This window comes from Gracilinanus agilis, chromosome 4 (genome assembly GCF_016433145.1).
Source record: "Gracilinanus agilis isolate LMUSP501 chromosome 4, AgileGrace, whole genome shotgun sequence".
In the NCBI taxonomy this organism is placed as follows: domain Eukaryota; kingdom Metazoa; phylum Chordata; class Mammalia; order Didelphimorphia; family Didelphidae; genus Gracilinanus; species Gracilinanus agilis.
The window spans coordinates 414084851-414112047 of NC_058133.1; the positions used below are offsets into that span (position 1 = coordinate 414084851).

A 27197-nucleotide genomic window follows, 5' to 3' on the forward strand; every position below is an offset into this window, starting at 1 on the left:
CTTCCTGAATCTCCATATCTACTCTAATCTCTCTCCTGAACTCCATCATTAACTGCTTGTTGAATATCTCTACCTAAAGGACTCAAAGGTAGCTCAAACTCAGTATGCTAAAAGCAATCATTGTCTTTTCCCCTAAATCCATCGTGTTTCTCAACTTCCTAATTTCTGCCAAAAGTACTATCATCTATCTAAGCCACCAAGTACACAAATTCAGGGTTATCCTTTGTTCTTTATTCTTCCTCAATCCCTCACATCCAGTCAATTGTTTGATCTTGTCAATTCTGCACATACAGTGTGTTTCATATTGATTTCCTTTTTTCTTCTTTTCTGGTTTCCACCCTAGTTCAGTCCCTCATCATTTCTGGATGATTTCAATAGCTGGACAATTTCAATAACACATTAATGTTAATGTTAACTGGATTCTTTCCTTCAAGTGTCTCTCCCTCCAATATATCTTTGACACATCACCCGTTTACCCCCAACTGATTTCATGTAAGTGAATCATGAAAGCTGTTGTCTATCCAAACTAGCCAACTTGAGAACAGGAATCATCTTATTCTTTGTATTTCCATCACCAGCAGCCAGTGCTACGACTGTTGATTAAGTATGACTGATTGATCAATATATAAATCATATCTACCCAAGAGAATGTATTTTGAGAGTATACACTACCTAATATTTGTCTTTCTATCCCCATTAGCTAAGCCAATGCCTCAAAAGTAGTAGAAAACAATACCTAATATTTATATAGCACATACTCTATAACGGGAACTGTGCTAAGTGCTTTACAATTCTCTCATTTGTTCCTCACCACAACTCTTATCCTCATTTTTACAGATGAGGAAACTGAGGCAAAGAGTTAAATGACTTGCCCAATGTCACACAATTTCTATGTGTTGAAGACTAGATTTTAAATTACATCTTCCTAATTCCAACCCCAGCACTCTATTTACTGCACTACATACCTGATTAGTGGGCACTTAATAAAAACTTTGTGAGTATAACTGAAAAGGATGGTCTGAGAGAGTTTGTTATTCACACAGCCGGGAACTGTTTTCTCATTTTATGTTGGCAAAGAAAATGGTTGCATGTTTTCCCAGAGGAGTATGGGAGTGGGAAGTTTGGGGGAAAGGAGAATATTGGATGGAGTTTGGCATATAGGGAAGTGTGTTTCTCTCCTACAGACTTTTTTTTTTAATTGTCACTCTTGGGCTTTCTCTTATAGGCACATTCAACTTTCTTGTATTCTAAGGGCTTTCAAAAAAAAGCTGTCAGAACTCAAGTTGGAGAGCTAGGGAATGGGGAGGGAGAGAAAAGCTTTGAGGAGAATCATGATGCTCCTCCACTAGCCCAAATGCTTTAGGCAATGATTTTTCAATTCCAAAGTAGGGAGGAGGTCTTAATGGCCTACAGTTCAATCCCCTGCCTTTACCAACCATCCAAAAGAGACAAAACCAAGAGATCTCACTTTTAGAATTTTCCTTCATTCACATTTCATCCCAAGCTAAACAATTTTTGCTGCAGAGCTACCCTGAATCCTACCTGTAGTCATTTCATCCCTGAAGCTTTCAGTTTCAGAAGCCTAGGTACAGTTTGTTATACCTCAGCTTTGGACAGTTTTCAGGGCTGACAATGAAAGATTATTCCTCAAAAACATTTCTTACTTTAATAACTAAATAGTTAAGAGAAGTTGAAAGGGGAAAGATATCTTCCATCAGAATATGATAATACATTTAATATAATGGTACACTTAATTGCCCCTTCCTAATTTCTCTAATTAGGTGTTCTCTACTTTTTTTCAGCCTGTATACTCTCCTCTAGGTTTAGTCCACCTTCTAGTGGCCCAAGAACCCCCAATTACATTATCAGATTCCAAGTCCTAGTGGAGAAAAATTCCTTAGTATAAGCCCCTCATTTTTTACATAAGAAAGCTTAAAGAGGTGAATATCTTATTCCAAGTCACAGATTCCTTTAGTTGAAGAGGAGTGGTATGATTAGCTGAATTAGTTGGAGGAGTGGTAGGATCTGAAACCAGGCAGACCTTCTGGTTTTAAATTCTATTTGCATTTCATCATATTTCATATGATGTTTTCCATCATACTACTCTCTCTAATCTCTGGACACTGTTGGTGGGGTTCAAAACAAGATAAAAACAACTCATTCATAGGTATTCTCCGGGCCCAGATGCCAAGTCCAAGTTTTTTCTCCCCCCAGAGGCTATTTAAACAAAACACTATGACCTCCCAGGAAAACACAAACTAATCAACCCTTTTCAATCTTACTAAACTCTTTAATGTAAACTCTGAGAACATTTGCAATTCTCTCCAGCTTGTCATGGGCAGAGAATGAAGAGGAGGAGGTGAGGTGGAAACAGAGTTAAATTTTCGGAATCATTCCCATTCCCATCCATTCTGATTATATAGAGGCTCTCGCCTTTGGTACTTGGAGGCCAATTTTTGCACAGTAACTACCAGTTATCCAACTATATCAATTAAAGATATATAATCCAAGTTATACCTTACCCCTACAAATGCCATTTATGCTTAATATGGATATTGCTTCCATGTAATCTAGATATTCTATTACTTGCCATTTGTTCTATGATAGCAGGCTATGAATCCATCTACCTAAAATTCTTCCTTTTTTACTCAATAAGTGGTTGTTGTTGGTTTTTTTTTTTGTGGTGACAAAGAACTGGAAACTAAGGATGCTATCCATAAATTGGAGAATGGCTGAACAAATTGTGGTATATGAATTTAATGGAACATTATTGTGCTCTAATAGATGATGAAAGGAATGGTTTCAGAGAAATCTGGGAAGACTTGTATGAACTAGTGCTGGCTTTTCCATTTTAGCCTTTCTTCAAACACTCCCTTTGTTACTATTATCTTTTTATAGAAAACATGAAGATTTGGGGTTTACTATTACTTTGATTTTGGGGAAATTAGCTACAATGATGTCTTCTTACAAAGAAATAACTTTCTGTGCTAAAACATACTTTCCGGTAGACCTTTTGATCCTACCTATATTTTTCTTGTTATACAACCATTTTCCACTTTCTAACACCATTTTTTTCTAGATTTGAAAATATTTTGGTACCAAAAATCCCAAATGGTTCCTTCTTCCTCTGGGTTTTAAATTGTTTTTCCATTTTAAACCCTTTTATGATGCCTGTTTTATTTCTCTGAACTACTGAGAAGCAATGTCTTATTCAATTGATCTTACCTGTTAGATCAGTGGTTCCCAAAATTTTTTGTCCTACTGCCCCCTTTCCAGAAAAAATATTACTTAGTGCCCCTGGAAACTAATTTTTAAAATGTTAATATCAATTAATTTTTAAAATTTTAATAGCAATTAATAGGAAAGATAAATGCACCTGTGGCCATCACCATTCCCCCGGATTGCTGCAGCATCCGCCAGGGGGAGGTGTTGCCCACTTTGGGAATCACTGTGTTAGCTCATTTCTCTGGCCCTCTCTTCCATTTTTTCTTTTATTCACTTGGATTTTTACCTCAGGTCATATAATATTTTCTCTTCATATTAACTGTGCTGGAAATGAGTTCATAGTTGGTGGCCATCAGTTTTCCTTCTTCAGCCAAATGCTTTATCAGTTCCAGAAAGCACTTTGATGAAAATGAAATCGTCCCTATCCTTCCACAATGCCAGAATACTGCTGTGCACATGTATTTAACTCTCTTGAACTGCCTTCCCCTCAGTGTATCCAGTTAGGTGGGTAGGTCTCTGGATATCTCATTCCCATCTATGCTCTATAAATCACTAGTGATTCCCAAGTTTACCCTCCTCATGACTTCCCATCTACTTCATGTTCCAATGTTACTCTATTAAGGAAAAAGCAAAGTAGACTTTGAACAAGGATGTTTTTCATTATGTATGGGCTATCAAATAACCCCCTACTGGGGATATCCCTTGCAAGTTTTCTTAATCAATACCATATTCCTCTAAACCATGACTCATCAATGATGCAAGAAGCCTCCAACTACAAAGTAGACTGGTTCTTAGAACAAAGGTTGAGGAACACCCACTAGGTTATCAGTGGCTTTGATTCTCCCATGATTTGTGCTTGAATGTTGATCATTTTTTGTGGCAATGGCAGTGCTCCAGCTTCAGAAAAGATTCACACAACTGACAATCCTGAGCTGCCAGGAAGTATGGTCAGCTATTGTCCAGATGCATAGAGCAGAGGCTAAGAAAAGAATAATTTCTCCCTAGACATTATTGTGGGAGTTTCCCACACTGGATTCCATGAGAACCCAGGTAAAATTTCATCTACTATTAGGTTTGCAAGGCTGGGAGTCAAAAAATTAGTTGCCAGACTGAAAGGAAAACTAATTTATTAGTGCACTAAGGTAGATTGCTCAGAATGGTAGCTGTTGGATTAAAAAAAAAAAAAACGACTTTTAAGATTTGATTCTGGTATATAGCCAATCAGTGGCATTCTGATGTATAAATGGAGAAGTGTGCAAACCTTAGGGTAACAGGGGTTACTAATATTGGTCTTGAGGGAAATGCCTTTCTCTGTGGTTAGTCTTATCGGAGTTCTTTGTGTCAACAGGAAATCACTGAAATGGTGGAGATCCTTTTAAAATACACATTTTTGTTCATCCCACTGTTACCAATAAGGAGGGAGTGTGATTATTTTATCTGGGAAAACCATGCTTGCTCCAAACTCACTGTGCTCAGGTTCAGCTACCTCTTTCATTCTACCTATCAGTTCCAACACCAACACCAACACCAACAGGAGAAGAGTATGACTACCTCTCTCTCCCGGAAGGAGAAACAGAACACATATTGAACATGGCTGTGCCTCCTCTTTGACAAGAACAGCACCCATTATCATTTAAGTTCCTCAGGAAATTTATACTTTTACAAGCAGCATAGATTTAAAGCTGGAAGGGATAGGCCTTAGAGGTTATTTAGTACAACTCCTCCTTTTTACAAATTGGAAAATTGAGACCCTGATAGGTTAAGTATCTTGCCTAAGGCAACATAGGAAGTGGCCATTGATATTAGAAATCAGGTTTCAAAGACAATTATATCATTTTTTGCAGTAAGATACACAAAATATTGAGCAGTGCCAACTTTCACATATCTAAGTATGTAGTGATCAAAGTTTCCAAGGCATAAGTATCAGTTTAGGATGTGGAAACACTTGGTTTAATCTCCTCATTTCAAGCTAGTCCAAGTTCTCCATTAAAGTTAGGTTCCCTTATTCAAAACTCAACTCATCCCTGCTAGGAGAAAGATAAGAAAAACAAAACAAAACAAGTGAAGAGAAGATAAATATCTTTAAGGAGAAATAGGAAATACTCAAATCTACCTGATGTCTGGGAAAAGATAGTCAGGCTCATCCTCCTATGACTATCTTCATCTTGGCTCTTCCTGTTCCCCCCAGTTGCTAGTGACTTCCCATTCAATGTTACCTTGTGTGTGCTTTGTGTCGTGTGTGTGTGTGTGTGTGTGTGTGTGTGTGTGTGTGTGTGTGTGTGTGTGGTGTGTGTGTGTGTCTTGCTTGATTGCATATAAGCTTAAGAGCAGGAACTGTTTCATTTTTGTCTGTACAGTAGCTGTTACATAGTAGACATTATTATTAATAGTAAATGCTTGTTGATTAATTCCACATCCTCTTTTCCCCTCTTCTCAATGCTGTATGTATGTTTCTCTAGTGACAAAGAGCTCTAGGCTGTATCTTCCCAAGGGTCTTCTATGCAATCTCTAGAAAAATTTCATGATCTAAATAAAGGAATATATCTTTAATATTGAAGCAGCTTGGAAACCTCACCATTCCAGTAATATTCTACCCTTCCCATTTGTGTTGTCTTGTTGTCTCATCTTGATAGAATATTAGTTCTTCAATGGCAGACTGTCTTTTTTTTTTTTGCATTTGCATTTGCATCCCCAAAACTTCTCATAGCTCTTGGCATAGAGCAAGCATTTAATAAATGATTTTCCTTCATCTTTTCACTGGAACTAAAGCTAATTTTAATACATTAGAGAGGAACAAACAATTTTTCTTTTAGAAAAGAACTGCTAGTTTTATGATGACCAACATCTCTATCTGTATTTTGAAAGTCTTTGCTGTTCAATTAGTTATTGACTGTCATCCTAATGTGATTTTTGTGAGGAAAAAAAATGAGACATCTGTAGATACATATGGTTATATTTTAATTTCCCCTGCTTAATCTTGAAACTTATATTTTTCAATAGTTTCATTAAAAAAGAAGAGACAAATATTTTAAGGTATCCATAATAAATGCAAATAAATCAATACAAACAAAACTTGGCTTTAGCAAACTGTACATACATAAATATCTTCCTTTTTTTTACTTAACATTCAATAGTTTTTTCTCATAAAACCTTCCATGATCTTATTTATTACATCCAGTTTTCTTTAAACCTTTTTTAAAAAGTGCTTTTTAGATTTACAGCCTGTGCATCCAAAGCAAAGGTTAGAACATCATGCCCGAAATGTAACCAAGTAAGCAGCCACTGAAGCTCTTTAAAATCATATAGTACAAGATTCTAAAATCTCTTAAGCACTGGTTGATTGGTAGATCCCAGATACTGATAGGGTACTTTGGGAAAATTGGCTAACAGAGCCAGGCAGCGGCACATAGGAAAGTTACTCTGACAGTATAATAAAATCCTTGGCTATGCAGAGAACCAGGGAAAGGCTAGAATTCAGGTGGCAAGTGTCCCAGGCCAATGTCCCTGGCAGCTACTACTTAAAAGTCTTCTTAGTGCTAGGATTCTGAGTATGGAAATTGAGGTTTCTTCCAAAATACTGGCTCTGTTCTGGTTCTCCCTCCCTATGACCTATTGCCAATTTGATGACTTGCACACAGGGTTTAGGAGATATAGGAAGCTGCCACAATAAGAGCATTCCACTTGGCAAAGATTCTTTTTAAAGATGAGTTTTAAGTTTTTTTTCTCTTTTGTGTATTTGTGTTTGTTTACTTATCTTTTCTGTTTTTGTCAGATTCTCCTACTAATTGTACATGTACAGATGAATACTAGTCTTCTGTCTATTTCATAGAGGAGGTGGGCCATTGGTATATCTGAGCATGGGGTGGAATGATCGGGCAAAATTATTGGAGAGAGCACAGCTGTAGTCTTCCTCAGACATTGGTACAAGGCAAGCAAGACCAATTAAGAGCAAAAGGAGAAGCTGAAGAGGTAAAGCAGCTCTGAGGACTCTGAGGAGAAAGGCCTGGTAGGATTGAGCTGGCCGGATCTCAGAAGGGGAGGAATCGGAGCCACCTCTTATGGACCTGAGGAAAGAATCAACAAAGAGAATGAGCAAAAGCATTTGTAAGAGACATTGCTTCTTGGTTTGGTTACTCTTCCTGGAATCTACAGGAATATGCCAAATATAATTCAGTTGAGCAATTACCCTTCACTGGTTTGCAAAGAGCCCATGCTATTTCCCCAATACTAACAAAAGAGTTGTTTGAAAACTGTACTGAAGCAAAATAAACATTTAATCAATCAACTGAAGAATAACTAATTAGTGGCTCAGATTCCACTAATTTTTTCTCTTAATTCAGCAAAACATTTTCCATTAACAAAGATAATTGCTCTACACAAATTTATGAAAAGAAATTAACTAGCTCTAGAATAATTAAAACATGAATACGTGAGGTAATGCATATTGAGTCTGAGAACATAAGGGATATCTTAGATAGGGTTACTCATCTTGTAAATTCATAAATAATCTCTGACATGGGAAAACCCATATAACAAGTGTAAAAGTATATACCTAATAATTTGGAAAGACTTTTGAAAGCCTGATTAGGTCTAGAAAGTATGTATATTTGATTTTGCACTGAATCAGCAATCTTGCCCTGGCAAGATTTCACTATAGGTATATAACATAACTATTTTGGTTTTGGATTTAACTATAGTGATTAATTCAATGTCCACAACTGCTTTGAATTTGGGTTGGTAAGGAAAAAAAAGTTCAGATTTCAGGATCTCTTGGGAAAGTATATTTATTGGCTATTGGATCTTATGAAATCGGATGCTGGTTTGGATGCCCCAAGATCTTGGAATGGAAAATTCCATTGCTCTGTTTTGTTGTTGAAGATGATTGTTTTTTTTTTTTTTGTTTTGTTTTGTTTTGTTTTGGTAGGGTAGTTAATTAGTGGTAACTAGAAGTTCACAGAAATATGATGAATGGAAAGGTCAAAGGAAGCTATGTGTTATCAAAGATGCATTGGATAATAAAAGATCTTCTGCTGGGATATCACTTTACTGTTCCCACAGCTCCCTTCCCCACAGAATACTCATCATGGGTGTATGTATTGTTTCTAAAATATTTAAGGAAACATGTTGAAGAGGTAGAAGATGCGTATGTATGGAGAGATACATTCATAAGGTGCAACATAATTGCCATACATTCATTTGGATTCAATGACGTCACTGTGGTTCAACTGTTTTTAAAAGTAGGTTACTATGTGTGTTTATAATCTGGCAGAAAGAAAGCGAGAGCGAGAGAAAAAGAGAGAGAGCGAGAGCGAGAGCGAGAGCGAGAGCGAGAGCGAGAGAGAGAGAGAGAGAGAGAGAGAGAGAGAGAGAGAGAGAGAGAGATATGGAGTAACAGAATACTATTGTGGAACATGTATAAAACTAGCCCAGACTTGCCTTGAAGTGGAAACTAGGTCTTGTCCATAGTTTTAACACTAGTCTAATAAACACAGCTGGGAAGGGGAACAGTGTGACTACTGTGGAGCTCAGAGTGTCTACAGAACATCCCATACTGGAGTGGGAATCAAGAGACAGGAGGAGGACAAACTCTGTTTATCTGCTAGATAACCTTGGGCAAGTTATTTATCCTTTCTAGCCCTTGGATTCTTAGGAAAATAAGGAGATTGTACTAGATCCAAAAATCCAATTCAACAGACATTTATCGCCTATTTCCTATGTACAATGGAGTGTGTGAGGCACTGGATAGACAGACAAAAATTATTTTTTTAAAAATAGTTCCTGTTCCCTAATACATCTACAGTCCCTTCTAGGTCAAAGATCTTTGTCATTCAATGAAACTATTTTTCTCTCATTGATTGGCCAAATTAAAGACACTTCGTTTGAGTGTCCAGCTCTAAATCCTATGATAGTATGAAAGAAGGAAAAAGAATGTTTGCCATCTACTGGTCAAACCAAGAACAGCTCTCTACGCTGTGCAAAAGATACATGTCAAAAGTTTAGGGAACTGTGATTCCATAAATATGCTTATTCCATCTATTGACCCAGATTCAAATCTCTTTATAAAATATCAGTTGATCTCTAAAAATTACTAGAATCAAAAATGGATCACCTTCAGTAAGCCTTATGAACCTCCCAATATATAGCTAGGCTGGTGCATACAAAGACCCTTACCTAACAAAACGATTCATTCTGTGGTAATGTCACAGAATATGATGACACATTAATGGAGAACAGGCAAGACTTCCTCTTTAATTTCTGCTTCTGAGTCATAGATTCAAAGAGTCTTCAAACTAGAAATCTCTTGAGCCAATCTCTCATTATAGATGAAGAAAAAAGAGAAGCAGGGAGGAAACTGAGGATCTAGGATAAAGGCTTTTTTGGTGAGGTTACATGGGTAACTGCTGGCAGAGGTAGCATTAGTACTCCAGCATCCTGACTCTTAGTCCAATGTGGTTTCCAGGGTCTTCAGTTTATTTAGACTTTTTGGTTTGTGACAGAACAGATAAGAGCTTCTGGCTCACATTTGTGTCATGGCTGTCTCACACGCAGAAGGTTATGAGGTGAATTTAAAATGAGTATACTCATAGTTGAAAACATTTGGGACCATTGGATTCCTCGCTGATTAGTCACTACTCTTCTCTCTTGTTTCGTTTCCCTTGTTAGAAGACAAGCTCCTTGAGGATAGTGCTTGTTTTTGCTTTTTTATCTCTAGTCAAGTACAAGAGCATGGAAATGTTTGCTCCCTCCCTCCCTTTCTCATTTCCTCTCTCCCTTCCTTTCTCCTTCTCTCCTTTCCCTTCTTCCAATAGTCACAGAGGTTATTAGATTATTTCACAGGCCTACTTTAAAGTCTCCTTAAACTGATAGGCTCTAGCACCTATGGATATCAAATCCAAAATTTTTTTCAGTCTAGACAGCCAACTTTCATCAGTCTTCAGCTAGGATGATACTCCTTACTTAGAACCTGCTGATTATGGCTAAGTTAAAGATCACTAATAATACTGTAATTATTAACTTTCAACTAGAATGACAGATAATTTGTCATGATTCATTTATCACAGAGGATTCTTAAGCCTTCCAGAGATGGATTGACTTATACACATAACTGGTGATGAAATTTGGCTGGCAGATTTGAACTATAGGAGATGGGGGGGATGTACTTTTTTGGATTCTCGGGTCAAAGTTTAAGATCAAAAGAAAAGCTGCACATTAAACAACAGTATACTCTTGATCCAGAAGAGAAAGTTGCTTATTCTTGTGTTATATCAAGTCATATATTGTAAAGAGCCCCCTGAAAGGACATGGCACATTTAACAGCATCAGAGCATTCCTTATTAAAGTTCAATTAGACCAGGCCTTCTACTGTCTAAGAATGCCCACATCGAGAGTTAATGGACTGAGGTAAGGACAAAGGGAACATACAGTGCTTAATTACCTTCTGAGAAGTTGGCTTCTCTTGAAAAACTGCAATCTACCTTCTTACAGAACTCCTCTCTCCTTTTTTTTTGAACCACTAAGTTTCAAGACTGACCAAAGTCACTTCTTGTCTATAGTGAATCTGGTTTTTACCTTTAAAGTCCCAACAGAGTTAATGATCCTAGGGTGAAAAGTACTCTTTTAATATTTATCCTTGGCCTTAAAGACACCTGGGTTTCAATAGAAGTTTGGGAGGATTTCCAAGAGAAAGAACAAAGGCAGATTTTTGACCAGCCTCTGGCCCCTTTCTTTCTTCTCCTTCCCTTGGAACTGCTACCTAAATGAACGTGGCTAGTGCTCTGCATTTAGGATGTGTCTACGATGACACAATAAAAATGGAAGCTGAACCAGGAAATCTGATTGAAGACAAGCAAGATAGATAGTTCTGATAAAAAAAAATTCCCCTTCCTTTCAAAAGTAGTCCCCTCCCCCCACTTAAATTACCTGGAAATTGCTTCAATGTCCTACATTACTTTGTCAGTGTAAGTATGAGTCCAATGGAAAAAACAAAACAGCACATAATGCTGTGTTGGGGCAAGTCTGAGAAGCATTTGTTTGGGGGAAAAAGTTGCAATCAAGGCAATGAGAAGAATCCAATCCGTTTCGCTATCATTCAAAACAAAGCACTTTGCTAGAATGGTTCTTAAAAATAATTTAAGGAATTTCATAACCTATTAGTCATGGGAGATAGGTTAACTAAATAATTTATCATGAGAAGACAATGTGGCAATTATATTTGGAGAAAAAATATGTGATTCAGACTAGAGGGTTTTAGGAAAAGAGACATTATTCTCCTACCTATAATAACTCTTGGAAATTGTGTTGTTTCTAGGAGTAACCTGAAAGCTGGGATCTATTCTAGCTTCAGACCCAACATTCTGTCTTGGTTAAAGGCTATCACAGACTCACCATAGGTCCTATATCACCTTGACTACTAAAATTTTTTATTACCAGGGATGACCAAGATCTTGGTCTGGTGTCAAGAGATGTCCAACAGACCAGAGGTGTTAAACAAGCTCCCAAGTAAAGACTAAATCATATTGAAATGGAATTGAGAAATCTTTAGTAAATTAATAATATATACATATGTAAACAATGGTAATATTTCAAGTCCTTATGTATGGTTTAGGAACCCCAATTCTGTTTAGGCTTGACTTTAGAGTTGTCTAGTTCTATTTAGTTCTATTTTAGTTCTATTTAGTTCTGTTTAGTGTCTAGTTCTGTTTAGGCTTGACTCTAGGGTAAGGGATAGAAAATGAACCTGTAATTTCCTCAGTATAAGGAATTTCCCTATTGAGAAAACTCTCTTTGCTAGTGAGATTAGAACCTTATCTTAAGGGGGGCAGCTGGGTAGCTCAGTGGATTGAGAGTCAGGTCTAGAGATGGGATGTCCTAGGTTCAAATCCAGGCTCAGACACTTCCCAGCTGTGTGACCCTGGGCAAGTCACTTGACCCCCACTGCCCACCCTTACCACTCTTCCACCAAGGAGCCAATACACAGAAGTTAAGGTTTTTTTTTTTTAAAAAAAGAACCTTATCTTAAATTTATAGTCTTATACAAGTGAGAGGTTAAGGTTAGACTTCCCCAGGATCACTATCAAGTGGATATCAGAGATAAGAATTGAATCAAGATCTTCCCAGCTCTGAGGTCAGGTTGCTAATCGTTATACTATCCTGCCTCTTGAACTGAAAACAATAATAATAACTAGCATTTATAAATGAACTTTAGAGTCACAAGGTGCTTTACAAATATGATCCTATTTTATCAAAACCTGAGAGGTAGGTGCTTTTATTATGTCCATTTCACAGATGTGGAAAATGAGATTGAAGGCTAGGCAATTTGAATAGGGTTACAGGGTTACATATAGAAGAAATTGCTTTTTGAGTTTGATATTACTGCTGTAGACAGTAGGGAAAGAGTCCTATAGTTTTACTGGTATAAGGAAATTCCCCATTTATCCCTTGTTAAATTAATTTCTTTTGGAATTAAATAGGGCTTCCTGCATGGATCTGAGACTGACATCAACTTTTACTGAATGCCATTCTGTAGGTTTTTACAATGAAGTTCTAGTGTGAGTCTATGTTGATCTTTACACAGTGTAGCTAAATTCATGTATTAGCCATTTGGAGTCAATAATCATCCTATCTTTTTGTTATATCATCTTTGTGGAATAGTGGAAAGAGCTCTGATCCATGTAGTTGGAGAATCTAGGTTCAAATCCAGGTTTTCTCATTTACTCTACCTGTTAAAGTTTGGGCAAATCACTTAACTTTGCTGGGTCCTGGTGGATATCCTCATCTATAAAATGAGGGGGTTGAACTAGTTGATCTCTAAAGTCATTGGCTTTTAGCAATAACCAAGTTCCTAAAATCGAAGAATTGGATCATCACATCAAAATCTGATTCTAATTCATGAAACACAATATTTTGTGTGTTTGTTTTTATTTTTTGGAGTCTAGTTCTCCCTGGATTATCCAGACTGGAAGTGCAGTGCCCACTGATGGGCACAATCCCACTCCTGATAATCACAGAAGTTCTGACTTGCTATTTCTGACCCTTCAACAAGCAGCCAGGTAGATCCATATTCCCAAGGGATGGCAGACTTGATTGGCTTTAGCCCCTATATGTCTCAGAACTCCTGAGTTCAAGCAGCCTTCCGTCTCTCTCTGAGATGGGATCACAGGCATGTGCCACCATGACTAGCAACAGAATATGTTTTAAAACTACTGAAGGATAATGTTTGTAGCCATTGTTAAGAAGGCATACAATTTTTTAATGGTCTTGGAATATGAAGTGGAAAGGAAAGCTCTGTTTGTATGTGTGTTTGTGTGTTTGTGTGTGTGTGTGTGTAAAGAGCGGACTCTCATAAATTAATTCAGCATAACATTCACTATGAATCCTGGATTTGTTAAATTTTCTAGCTGTGTAATAGACTCAATGGAATACCATGCTCATGGAGCAGACACATAATGGCTAATGCAAGACTAAACTGCATTACACAGGAGATGAACTGACAAAACAAGGAAATGATATTTGACTTCAAACAGAAAATTCCACACCAATCCCAGACCCTGCCCACTGTGGCTACCTCATCTCTCAAATTAAAAAAAAAAACACAACAAACAACCTGGTTTAAAAATTTCCACTTTAAACTTATGGGGTCAACATTCCTAAACTGTTGGGGTTTTCTGTCTGCCCTAACAACTGTAACCTCTCAAGTTTGCTGATCCAGTGCAAGATCAAATACGAAGTACTCTGATGTGAAAATATTCAGGAACAATGTGACAGTGTGTACTGTGAGTTAATCCTTTCCCAGCAGGAGCTGCATTCATTGCCCACAGTGGGTGCACCCCAAACAGTGGCGCCAAGGAGTTAAAAAACCCAATCCATTTCAACCACAACCTGTCTGCCTAGTGTATTTGATTAAGTTTACCATTCAGGTGAAACTCATTTGTATTCCATGCCTGTCTGAGTAACAAATTGAGCATTGTGTTGTACTGCTCAGGAGATGTGTTAATAAACAGTGCTGGACAGAGCTGATCTGAAAGGTGCCGCGTAGATGCCCCAGCTAGAAGGGGGGCTGCTCCCCAAGCTGCAAAGCACTGGTAAGATGCGTGTTGAAGCACCTGCTCAGCCCTGCACATAGAGACATCTGAAATCCTGAGAAGAAAAGTGACGGGAGGGGGTGGGGGTGAGGCAGAATCCATTTCTGCATGTGCTCCAAGGGCAATGGATGTCTGCCTGCATTTAGTTTCCAGTTCTCGTCAAGGGGGAGACCGTCTTATGCTGTGACTTTGCAACCCTCCCCTCCCACTTTTGTCTGAGCCACACTTGCTCTCTTGCCTCCCAAAGGGCTATGATGTTCTCCAAGCTGAAATCGATGATAAATCATTTTTCTTTGGGATGGTAGAGGAGTGTGTGTGGGATGGAGGAAGGGGGAGGAGAGGGAACACACAAAACAATTATCTGCCAGTAGAGCTACCTTTATTAGGGAGGCTGAGGGATGGATCATGGGTATTGTGAACAAAACCTATGAAGAATTAGGACTGAAGGTACAGAATTATACTTTGCCAATTGTATTTATTCATTGCAATCTTGTTAGGAAAATCTTTGTTTTCAAACCAAACAGAGGTATGTATGTGTAGGTATATATACAACCATATGAATCTCTCTATATATTTGCCTATTTGTGTATCATCTTTTGTGGCATTTCAATACCTCAGGGCAGCTGAGAACTCATATACAATTGTCACAACTGGCAAACTGATAATATCAAAAAAAGAATTGTTTACATTTCTAGACTTCCTCCTAACCCTCTCCTTAGGAATGGAGAGTGCTGTTGTAGCCCAAATAAACTGCTAGGGGGCTGAACTGTACTAACAGTGAAGTACCTAGGACTGGAGTTTGGAAATGGCTGGGATGGCATCGTTTTCTGTCTGTCTGTCTTTTTAAAATTGTCTGGGGTTGGAGGAAAGGGGAAACATGAACTAATCAGTGAAGGAACACAGACACATCACACCAACAAGGAAGAATGCAAAAGCACTGTTAGCTGCAGAAATGATAAGACTACCGGAGACAAGGTGGAAAGCAAAAAGCGGCAGCTGTAAGTCTGCTCTCTAGTGGTCACATGGTAATGGACACTGGTCTTGCTCCCAGAGCAAAGCTGATGCAAGCACTCTGCCAAGTGTCAAGGGCAGTTAGTGACTTAATGTGTTGACTGAAGAGGAGCTGAAGGCAATGCTGAGGAGATAAGGTGCTAATGATTTTTAGATGTAGCTACCCCAATTCTGACTTTCTCATTTTTTTAGTATCTCAAAAACCCTGAACCCACAAACTGAATAAAACGTCCAAAAAATCAAAAGCTGGGGATAGGGGTAGGGTGGGGAGTGTTAGTATGCTTTATTCAGACTTGTGGGTTTTGTAAATGGTAAAATATTGCATCATTCTATCACCTGTCTTAATGTAAAATCTAGAACTAAGAGGATGATAAAAATTATTTGCCACAAATCCCATGGTGTTATGTTCTAGTTGGCTACATGGTCTTTATGTTACACATTTAATAAAAAGGATCACCATCTGGTAAAGTATATCAGAATGGTGCCTATGTTGGGGAATAAATTTCTCTTGTGTATGTGAGTGCCAAGAGTTTTGTGATATAAAATTCACAAGTATCTTGGTATTCAGAAAGCAACCCAAACTTTTGCCAACCTGCTTCCTGAGGGCAAGGGTGAGACTAAAATAAGTGACTCCTTTACTCCTCTAAGGGCAGATTTGATGCAGGCTGATTCCAATTAGGGCATTTTCCATCATCCTCTTGCAGTTCTAGAACAGTGTGGAAACCAGGAGAATAAGGTACCTGCTATGTGGATTGTTGACAGAGGGTCCAGGCTGTGAGAGACTACATTTGCCCCGTGGCTGTTTGCAATGAACAGGGGGTAAAGAAAGAAGAATGTTCAGTCCAGGCAAATAAAGACAAAGCTACTGATGAAAATTAAACTAAAAGTGCAGCAAAGGAAAACACAAATCAAATGAAGTGATCAATACCCATGAAACAAGGAAACTGGCTTTTCTTCTGTTGAACAAATGAAAGTCCAATTGCTTTAGCAGTCATTAAAGAAGCATTAAATCTATTGCTTAAACCACTTCCACATCAGTGGTAAAATTTTACTTTATTTTTAGTCACATATTTTGGTTTAGAGTATACATGGTCTCACATTATTAATTTAGTTTTGAGTATTCATTGATATCATCTTGCAGGGTAAACAAAGGATCTTTATAGTCTGGTCTGGAAAATGTGGATGTGGACATATACAAAATAAAGCAAATAAGCCAAATGGCTAGATGATAAAGGTGAATAGAAGAGCTTTCTAGTTGGTATGTTTTTAACTAAGTGCTTGCCCACTTAAGCTTCACATGATTCACTTTATCATCTCATTCAGCTATATTTTTCATCTTCTGGAATGTCAAGGTGTCTATTTTCCTTCTCTTGTTACAATAATAAAACAATAACATGAGGTTGCCTTATGAAAAACTGTTTTTTAAACAACAAACAAGTGAAATCATTCTAGAGGCTGAAGTTGAATTTACTGAAAAGCCAGTGTTCCTTCACATTCTGAAACTAGGATCTACAGGAAACTAGTGAATGTTGCAAAAATCAATTTCAAAAAGATCATTAAGTTCACCAGGACAGAACTTAGATGCTTATAAAAGTGCAAATGAAATTAATAGTATTCTAAGAACTAAGAAGAATGGGATAATAATAAAAACTAATGGAACTGTAAAGCAACACAAAAAAAATCTCTTGTTACATACAAAGATCAAGGTATAGAGGGCAGCAGGGACAGAGTTAGCTTTGTTTGTTTTTCATTTGTTTCAGTGGTGCCCGTGGTCAAATCAGGATCACCTGCAGTGTGATTCTTTGGCCAGTTAGCCACCATTCATTCACAAGTCTTCTGGATGACAACCCAAGGAACAACTTTGAAGAACAGCTTGCCTGGTCACTTAAGATTTTTAAAAGTGCATTAGGCAGATTTATAAATAGCTTAATAAAATCATTAGGCTCATCATTCAAAAGCCTTCTTAAGACTTTACAAAAAGGTTTTGATGAGTATTTTTCAGTTGGCAGCCTGATCTTTTAACTGAAAAAAAAAATGGTAAAGGGTTAGGGAGGAGACAAACAAAAGGGCTGCCAAAAGGACAACTGAAGACCTTGCTAGAACTGGTCAATTGAGCCTGCATACCAGCCACACTTTGAGCCCTGATTTTTTTTAAATTTAAAAATAAAGATACTATCTTCCATTACTGATTTCATGCAGGGTAGAAATGCAGCAAGGTTGGGGAGCAATAGTAAACTGTAGGAAAACCTCCTGTGGGGGAAGGGAGTGACACCTTTTGCTTTTCCCTCAAGAAAACAGTGAACCCTCTTGTTGACTGCAAATACTGTTAGTTCCTAGTGTTTCCTCCCTAGAGCTGATAGAAGACAGCCAGTATCAATTTACCGTTTTTTGTCTGTTTGGGGTGCTTCTTCCTGACACAGGACTCACAGATCCTGAGGTGTCCAGTTCATCAGCAGAAGACCAAGAGGATAAATCCTATGTGTAAGATTGAATTTGATTAGATAAATCTCAAGACTTTCTCACTATCACCATAGCTCAGCAGTTAGGGTGTGGGAATTTCAGCTTCTTAGTACATTTTAATAAACTTCAGCTTCTAATAGTGAGGTTCTTAGGACTGGAATCTGAAATGGGCTCTGAAGATAGTCTATTTCGCTTCAAAATTTTATGGGACAAAATTTATTATCTTACATTTTTTCAATCCTACTGGGGTTTCCTTAGTGATCTTATGTTTTAAAACAATAAATGTAGCTTATGAAAGATGACAGACTGATAGCCAGGCAGTGGCTTAGTCTCTGAGGGAATCTTACTCATCTGGGCTTCGTGACAAAAAAAATCACCTAGTAGTCCATTTGTGATGTCAAAGATGTTATGTTATTTCTGGCATTGCTATTATTTGGGATTGATTTATATGCTTATAAAAAAGTAAGAGATATTTTATATTCTTGATAGAAATTTATAAATGAATCTTTTAACAATATACCTTCTCTATTTCTCTCTCTCTCTCTCTCTCTCTCTCTCTCTCTCTCTCTCTCTCTCTCTCTCTCTCTCTCTCTCCCCTTCCACCCCAAAGAAACTGATTTCTCAGCCATAAAGGAAGTCAGGTACTTTGCATGCTATAGTTAACTGGTTCTTTCATGAAGAGAAAAAGAGAGGACTGGTTCAAAGAGGAATTCTCTGTGTCACTGGCAACAATTTTACTTCTAAGATGATTGGTGCTTATAAATAAAATATAGCTAGCCTCCTTAGTGAGTAAAAAAAGTATTTCTTTTGGACCTAACAAATCACTACATCTATTATACCAGTCTGTTTCTGTTCTGATAAATATTTTTGACATAGCTGGATTTAAAAACATTTTCAGTTAAATGGAGATAATGTCTTCTAGATACAAACTATACAAAAACTGATAGAAAAATAAGTTGTTTGCATATTGATAAATCAGAGACTTACCAGTTGGCTGCTTGATATATCTAAGATCTTCTCAAGGTCCTTGATATGACGACTAACCTCTTTCAAGAGAAGTTTAAGTCGATTTCCAATGACATGGACTTTTTCTTTGGCTTCTAAGCAGTCTTTTCCTTCAGCATTAACTAAGAGTTGGCAGGACATGTCTTGCAGTGATGCCACTTTTAGTTGAGACTCCAGCAACTCTCGCCTGATTTGCTATTTACATAGTAAAACATTATTTTTCCATTATGTATTTTCAACAGATATAGTTTCCTAAAACTTGGAAAAATTGTCCTTTAATTTAGGTCAATTTTGTGCCCATGCAAAGGAAGAGGGAAATATGGTGGAACAGTAGTAAGAGCACTGCTTCAAAAGGAGTAAAGAGCACTAAATGGTTGTTTTGCCCATCACAACTTGCTATATATGACCTTAGAAACAATTCACTATATGTATCATTGATTGTGGGAAAAAATTTTATAATAAAAAGCATAATGTAGATGCATGGTATTTTTATTATAAATTTATTTTTTGAAACCTGTCAAGCTGAGAATACAGGAATTATTCAGGACAAATTTGTATTCCTGATGTATAGTCAAACATTTTTAAGATGGAGTGGAAGATTCACCATTCGCCACTTAATGACTAATGGTGTCTGAAGGAGTGAGGCGGTTCTCAGTGAAGTCTGGTAGGTGTGTGTTCCCTTGCTTGGATCTGTCTAAACTCTAGAGGTGATCGTTATCATCAATAATGCATGGAAAAAATGCCAAGGTAAAACTATGTAGTTTCCAAAGTCTGTATTAACATCCAATTGATAGTTACTAAGTCCTTAGGTTAAGTTAACAGGTTGTAAATGAGTTATAACCTTTTCAGAGATGCAGAAAGTTGCTAACACAAAATCGTTTTCTCCTAATGGAACATAAGAATTTATTGCCATCACGATCCACTACTCCCTACCCCTCTCCCCACATAAATAGGAAAAATAACAGTCACAGAAATTTTACAAATTGAATCAAGAACACTGAACCTCCATTCCAGTTACAGGAAATGGCATCCCCTGTGAATATATTTAGTTGCAAAAACTAGGGAAAGCTTAGCATTAATAGGAGATTGAACTCAGAGGCCAAAGTACAAAGGGTAGAATCGTGTATTCTATACTATCTCTCCTTCCAATGAAAGGAAGAAACCTTTCTAAATCTCCCCAGAGACCAGAGTCAAACATCTTACCATAAGCATCTTGTGTTGGTCCTGAAGTATTTCTGATTCAAGGTTTGGATTAATAGGAACAATTTCATTTTTTCTCCTATCAATGTTCTCCAACCACAGAAGCAATCCATGACTCATTTCATGGAAATCCTATAAAAAGAATGAGAGAATCTATGGGCTCAATGAGCAATACTGCTATGACTCCTTTCAGTCTACCTGCTCATGTACCCATATCTACACAGGGATTTGGGGCACATTCCCCTTCTATAATTGATGCACCTGGTATTTAAAGGGCTACTTCAACATCTTAGCATCATCATTTTAATGGGGGGCATACCGTTCTTTCTGGACACAAGGCTCTAATTGCTGTCCTAATGCATCAAATGATTTGAAAGGTTTCATGTATCCAACTTATTTTGTCCAATCATTCAGTCATATCCAACTCTTTGTGACCCCATTTGGGGTTTTCTTGGCAAAAAATAATGGAGTACTTTGCCATTTTCTTTTCTAGCTCATTTTATAGATGAGGGAAGTAAGGAAAACATGGTTAAGTGACTTGACCAGGGTCACATAGCTAGTGTCTGATGCCAAATTTGAACTCTGGTAGATACATTTTAATGACTCCAGCCTAGCACTCTATTCAATGGGCCATCTAGGTGCTCTCTGATCAGGCACCAAATTCTCTTAATTCTACTCCACAATTTCTCTTGCACCCACTCTCCTTCTTGCTATACACACAGATACACACACGCACAAAAACATGTATACACAAACACACAAAAACCCCATTGTCCTTGCTGAGCTCAATTACTTATTGTAAGAGGCAGCTTGGCTTATCTACTAGTGTTGAACTTGGAGTCCAGGCTAAAAATACTTCTTTCTAACACCATCTGGTTGTGTAATATATACAAGGTGATGATAATTCCTATTAGAGCTACCTTAAAAGATTATTGTGAAGCTTAAAGAGAATCCCAACAAAAACAAATAAAAAACAAATGATAGCACAGAGATACATATCAATCTCTCATCAAAATAATTTGGGAAAAGTTTAAAGTACTGAATACATTTCCTTTATTGTTGTCATCTTTTAATAGTACCATTTTATTAAGGTAATTCTATAACCTATCTTCCTTTAGAGTAAAGTCATTTAACCCCCATTGCCTCTCCCTTGCTGTTCCTCTGCGTTAGAAATGATAGTAAGTCAAAAAGCAAATATTTTAAAAATTGTATTGACATGCAATCTGGAAAAACATATCATTAAAATTTAAAAAATAATAATTGATACTAAGATAAAAGGTAAGACTTTTAAAAAAAACCTTTGCTTTTTTCTGTCTTAGAATTGATACTAAATATTGATTCCAAAGCAGAAGAATTATGAGATAGACTTGCCAAGTGTCTGAGGCCAAATTTGAACCCAGAACCTTCCAACTCCAGGTCTGGTGCTCTATCCACTCAGTTACCTATTTGCAAGTTCTTTGATCCTTCACTTTTCCCCAACATGCCTTGTTTAACTTTCTCCTTTCTCTCCTTAAAATTCTACCCTATATTAGACTTATTTGTGGATATACAGAAATTTGAGTAACAGGGACTATATTCTTTTCCATTTTTTTTTGTTACCTTCAAGGTCTAGCTCAGTGCTTTGTGTATAGTATTGTTTAATAACAGCTAACTAAACTGAAACATCATTTCACATGCTTTCTAGGTAAAGTAGTGGACAGAGGATGCCAGGCCTGGAAACAAAAGGTCTTAGGTTCAAATCTTGTCTCAGATACTTCCTACCTCTGTGACTCTGGGCAAGTCACTTAACCTCTGTTTGCCTCAATTTCCTCATCTATAAAATGAGACTAAAAATACCAGTTAACTACCAGGGCTGTGATGAGGATCAAGTGAGAAAATATTGGTAAAGAGTTTAGCAAAGAGCCTGGCAAATTGTAGGGGCTATATAAATGTTAGCTATTATTTTTACTATTATTATTCAGATTTAATAATTACAATACTTATTCATGTGCAATATTGATTTATTATTTAAATAATATATTTATATAAAGTTAGAACACAAACTAAACCAGGTTTAGGGGACAGGGACAGAGCTTTGACTTTTCTTGAGTCCCCCATAGCATTTAGCATACTGCCATGCATTTAAAGAGTGTTCTACTAGTATTTGTTGAATGAAAGAGGAAATTCATTTCTTTAGAATATTTAAAACTCTTGAAATTGGCCTTTCAATATCCCGTAGAAACATTGGCAGTTCTTCAGCCATATTAGAAGTAAACTAAGTATAGTATACTAGAAGTATACTAAGTCATGCCATAAAGGTGATTATGCTTTCTGGAAGGCTTTACTGATTGGAGCTAATACTTCTGTGCTTGGAGTTGGAATGAGTTCAGTTCAAATTCTGCCTCAACTACTTAGCTGCATCCATCTCATACAACCTCAGTTTCCTCATCTATTAAATAGGGATTAAAAAAAGTATCTACTTCATAGACATGTAAGTATCAAATGAGATTGTAATCTTAAAGTGCCATGTAAATGTTGGATACTATTGATATAGTGAATAATTACAAGCTGAAACAAGTCTTACTAAACTAGTCTGACTTAAATAGCTTTCATTTAAGGAGTGGCTTAGCTAATGTGGGAAGATCCATCACGCAAAGTTTGACCACCTGATGATGAATCTTGAGGCCAAAATATTTCATTAAAGACTCTATTAAAAGGTATGCAGAGACTGTGAAATAGAAGGATCCGCAGTGATGAACCCACACATTTTCTAAGCATTGAAATATGTAAGTGATGTATCGATGCATTTATGCCCTCAACTCATAGGGGATTTCACCAGTTTTCATATGTGGTACTTTTACATGATTATGAAGGAATAATGGACCTTTGACTAAAAGAACAAAAACAGGATAAGATCTGGACAGCTACAATCGTTGACTAGACTTATAACTTAAAAATACTCAATTAAAGGGAAGGATTATGCCACAGAAGTAATCATATCTATGTTGGTTTTTAGGGATCAGTTGTAATCTTGTTTACTTAAACAACCTGACACATGTACATTTAATTTAGGGACTGTTTTCTCAAGTGACATTTTGAAAGTATTTTGTACTGGTGGAACCCAGAAAGTTAGGAAGCCCATGAAAATACTCAGCTTTTAAAGCAATTAGTAAATAGAGAAGAACTTTTTGCCCCACTCAAAAGCCCTGCTGACTTCAGAGACTAGAAAGAAGTCTGATACAAACCTGACATTGCATTAAGGCATCCTGCAGTAAGCCACGCCAGTCTTCTAGCAAAGTACAAACTCGGTCCCAGCGCATGTTCATTTGGGCCAGCCGGTCTTGTAGTTCCTTGCTCTCCTCACTATCAGATTGTGTGAATTCAGAGCTACACAAATTTATGGAAAGAATGATAGCTTTGCGATGATCAACTGCTTTCTGAAGCTCCTATAAAATGAACCAAGACAAAAATCAAAATGAATACTTGAATAATGAAATGCACATGGCCAAGATTATTGGAACCTCGTTTCATTTTTCTTAGTGGTTTTTTCAGGTTCAACTCTCAAGTATAAAGAGATGATTTCTAAGTCTTTATTTCTTTCTCAATGTCAAGTCCCACATTAGCCCAAAGGTATCTCAAATTTTGATATGTGTCTAAAAATAAAAACCATTCTCTTTCTCCCTAAAGCTTTACCTTCTCTATTACCCTTCCTATTTTTCTTGAGAGCGTCACCATTGCCCAGTTTTGCAATCTAGAAGTAATCCTGGACTCTTTACTCTCCTTCACTGCCCATATCAGTTGCTAAGTTTTATCACTTCTACCTCCACACCATCTCTCACACCTTCTCTTTCATATACCCCAATGATACTTGTTTAGGCCTTAATCTCTTCTTGTGTGAATTACTAAAATACTCAACTAAGTGGCCATACTTCAGTCAGCCTCTCATTTTCCGAAGCCATGCTACACAAAGGTGCCAAATTCACACATATAAAGCACTGGTCTAATCAGATCACTCTTATGTCCAAAAGTATTCTGTGGCTACTCACTGCCCCTACAATAAAACATAAACTCCCTTTTTTATAGCATTTAGAGCCATTTACAATCTCACACCAATGAATGCTCCAGGTAACTACTCTCTATGACCATAAGTTGCAGAAATGTTGCAAGTTTGTATTGAGAGGAAAAGAGGTAGAAAAGGGCAAGAGAAGGAGGAGGAGAAAAGAAAAATAGAAGAGAGAGAAGGGATGGAAGGGGAAAGAATATAAGGAGAGGGCCGGGCGAGATGGAGAAGAGTAAGAGAGAGAAACGGTGTAATGGACAAAATCTACTTTTGTCAGCAGTAAATACATACTTTTCACCTCTGGCTTCTCATATTCTATTGAGATTAAGGACTGTTTCTATATAACACCAAAGAGGTTAGCCAAATTCATTATTTTATCTTTTAATCATTTCAGTTTGTTGGAAAACAAACAACAATAACAAGTAACCCTGGAACAAATTCTTTTTCTGGGTCTTTGAAGATTAAAAAAATGTGGCATCTGAACTTTTCAGTATTCTATTATTTAAGTATTGTGTAAGAAAAATTCAAAGGGATCAAGCATCAAGCTTACTAGGTGATACTCATTAGTTCTCACCTGATTTCTTTGAGGTCTCAGGCATCATATTAATTTTTTTGTAACCCTTGTACTTCGGTGTATTGTCTCATAGGTGGAAGATTGGCAAGGGTGGGCAATGGGGGTCAGGTGACTTGCCCAGGGTCACACAGCTGGGAAGTGGCTGAGGCCGGGTTTGAACCTAGGACCTCCTGTCTCTAGGCCTGACTCTCACTCCACTGAGCTACCCAGCTGCCCCCTCGTATTAATTTTTATGTAATTTCTAAAGGATCTGGTTGCAATAGCATTTTAAAAAATTCATGTTTAAGACATCAACAAGCTATAAGTAGGAGATGCTGAATTATACTACTTCAATCTCTACTGGAAACACTCTTAGTTTTGAAGTTTTTTTAGGGGTAAGAAGAATCATGTAGCCAAAGAAATCTACTTCTCTATAAGACCTGTCTCTCTTTAAGTCACCCACACCACAGGTTGTCAAACTCCTGGCTGCCTCATGCAGCCTCAGCCTGATTAAATGTAATTGGGGAATATTTAACAAAATAAATAAAAATACAATAGGACACAGATAGTTTAAATACAGTTTTCTGTGTTTGTAGTGATCCTTTTATGTATGATTTAGAGGCTCCTGTTCTATATGAGTTTGACAGTACCGACTTAAAATTTTCTTTTTCTTTCCATAGTTCCAGCTTTTGAAGATGAGTTGACCCATCTCCTAGGTAAAGCTAGTCCTTCTTCTTATGCCCTTGGGAATACCCAGTGTCCTTTGGCAATTTATCCCATACATTTGTCCCCCTTCTCAATCTAATTTTCAATTTTTCCTTAGCCAGTGGATCCTTCTCTGCTGCCTACAATCATGATACTTTCCCCTTTTTTAAAAAGCCCTTCACTTATCCCTACCATTTCTTCAAGCTACTTTATTTATTTATTTATTTTATCAATTACATGTAATAATAATTTTCCACATGAGTTTTCTGAAATTACATGATCCAAGTTGTCTCCTTCCCTACATTCCACCCACTTTTCAGAGCTGGTAAGTAGTTTGATCTGGGTTATAAATGTATTATCATGCAAAAACATTTCCATATTGTACATTTTTGCAAGAGAATATTCACTTAAGGCCACCACTCCTAAATAAAAACACAAATGAACTAAACTGAAAAATGTGGGATTTGATCTGCATTTCAACTCTAATAGTTCTTCCTCTGGAGGTTGATGGCATTCTTTATCATGAGTCCCTTGTGATGAACTGCTGTAGACTTTTTGCTAATATTTTTTTAAGATTTTTCCATGGATAGTCATTAAGGAAATTGGCCTGTAATTTTATTTCCTTGTTTTTTGCTCTTTCTGACTTAAGTATCAGCACCATATCAAGCTTTTATCATACATCTGTTTTCAATTTCTCAGTAAAACTCATACTAAAAACTACCTATACTCATTTTTTGCCCTACATTCTCCCCTGGCAGTCCTATTTCAACTCTTTTCAATTTAGCTTCCAATACCATTAAAAGATTACTTACCACCTCTTAATTTCCAATTTCTCAGTTTTTATCGTTTTTGACTTCTCTGCAGTTTATGGCATATCAATCATCCTTTCTACATATTCTTTCCTCCTTTGCTTCTCTTGGTATTTTGTCTCCTGGTTCTATTCCATCCTGTCTGTTCCTTCTCAGTTATATTTGCAGGATCATTATTCATTTTTTATCCACTAAATGTAGATGTCTCCCAAGAACCCTCATCTAGTATCTCTCTCTCTCTCTCTCTCTCTCTCTCTCTGATCTTTTGATGTTCTGAACAGAAAAGGGTTACTGTTGTTGTTTTATTGTGTCTGACTTCATCATCCCTTTTATGGAATTTTCTTGACAGAGATACTAGAGTAGTTTGCATTTCCTTCTCTAGCTCATTTTACAGATAAAAGACAATGAGGTCAATTGGTTTAAGTGGTTTAAGCCCAGGGTCACATAACTGGTGTCTGAGGCCAAATCTAAATTCAGGTCTTCCTGTCTCTAGGCCCAGTATTATCCACTGTGCCACCTAGCTCTCCAATGGGTTTAATTAACTATGATCACCATTGAGTAGATGAACTCCAAATGTGTATACACACACACACACACGTATATATATTCTTTTTTTCTCTCCTAAACCCCAATGTCACAGTACCAACTACCAGGTGGATATCTCCACTAGATATCCTAGAGTTCTTTTGAACTCAACTTGTCTAAAGTGGAACTTAATATTTTCTCTTCCTCCCAATGTCCTTTTTTCTGTTCAGGGTACTCTCAATTTTCTACTTTCACAAGTTTGTAAGCTCAGTTATTCTCAATATTTCTCCTTTGCTTACTGTCACTCCCCTCCCAACCCATAGTCTTCTACCTCTGCATCTCTGTCATTCCCATGGCCACTGGTGGTATAGTTGAAAGACAGTAGAATTTAGAGCAGGACTCCTTGGTTTTGGTCTTTTCTTCATTATTTATGACAATTGTGGTTTTAGGCAGATCATTTAACTTTCCTTGGCTTCCATTTCCTCTATAAAATTAAGCACTCATTACCTCTCCCTTAAGACGATTGTAAAAGTTCCCTAATTGGTATCTCTGCCTCTAGTGTTTTCCTCTCCCCAGTCTATCAA

General features: G+C 37.2%; 1 protein-coding gene across 2 annotated transcripts in view; it reads right to left on the reverse strand.

Annotated features, from left to right (window-relative positions):
* Window positions 1–6180: 6180 nt before the first annotated feature.
* The window catches only part of SYNE1 (spectrin repeat containing nuclear envelope protein 1), a 122230-nt gene continuing 101213 nt past the window's right edge, over window positions 6181–27197 (reverse strand). Inside the window, exons 13-18 of one of the 2 annotated variants that reach the window (XM_044671721.1) lie at window positions 23207–23407; window positions 19986–20114; window positions 18765–18977; window positions 17700–17792; window positions 16058–16116; window positions 6181–7289 (exon numbers count right to left, since the gene is read on the reverse strand). In XM_044671721.1, the coding sequence (XP_044527656.1) occupies window positions 7049–7289; window positions 16058–16116; window positions 17700–17792; window positions 18765–18977; window positions 19986–20114; window positions 23207–23407 (936 nt within the window). In that variant the 3' untranslated portion in view covers window positions 6181–7048. Of the gene's footprint in view, window positions 7290–16057; window positions 16117–17690; window positions 17793–18764; window positions 18978–19985; window positions 20115–23206; window positions 23408–27197 lie in introns of those variants that run through there. The other variant, XM_044671720.1, reaches the window with a different exon arrangement.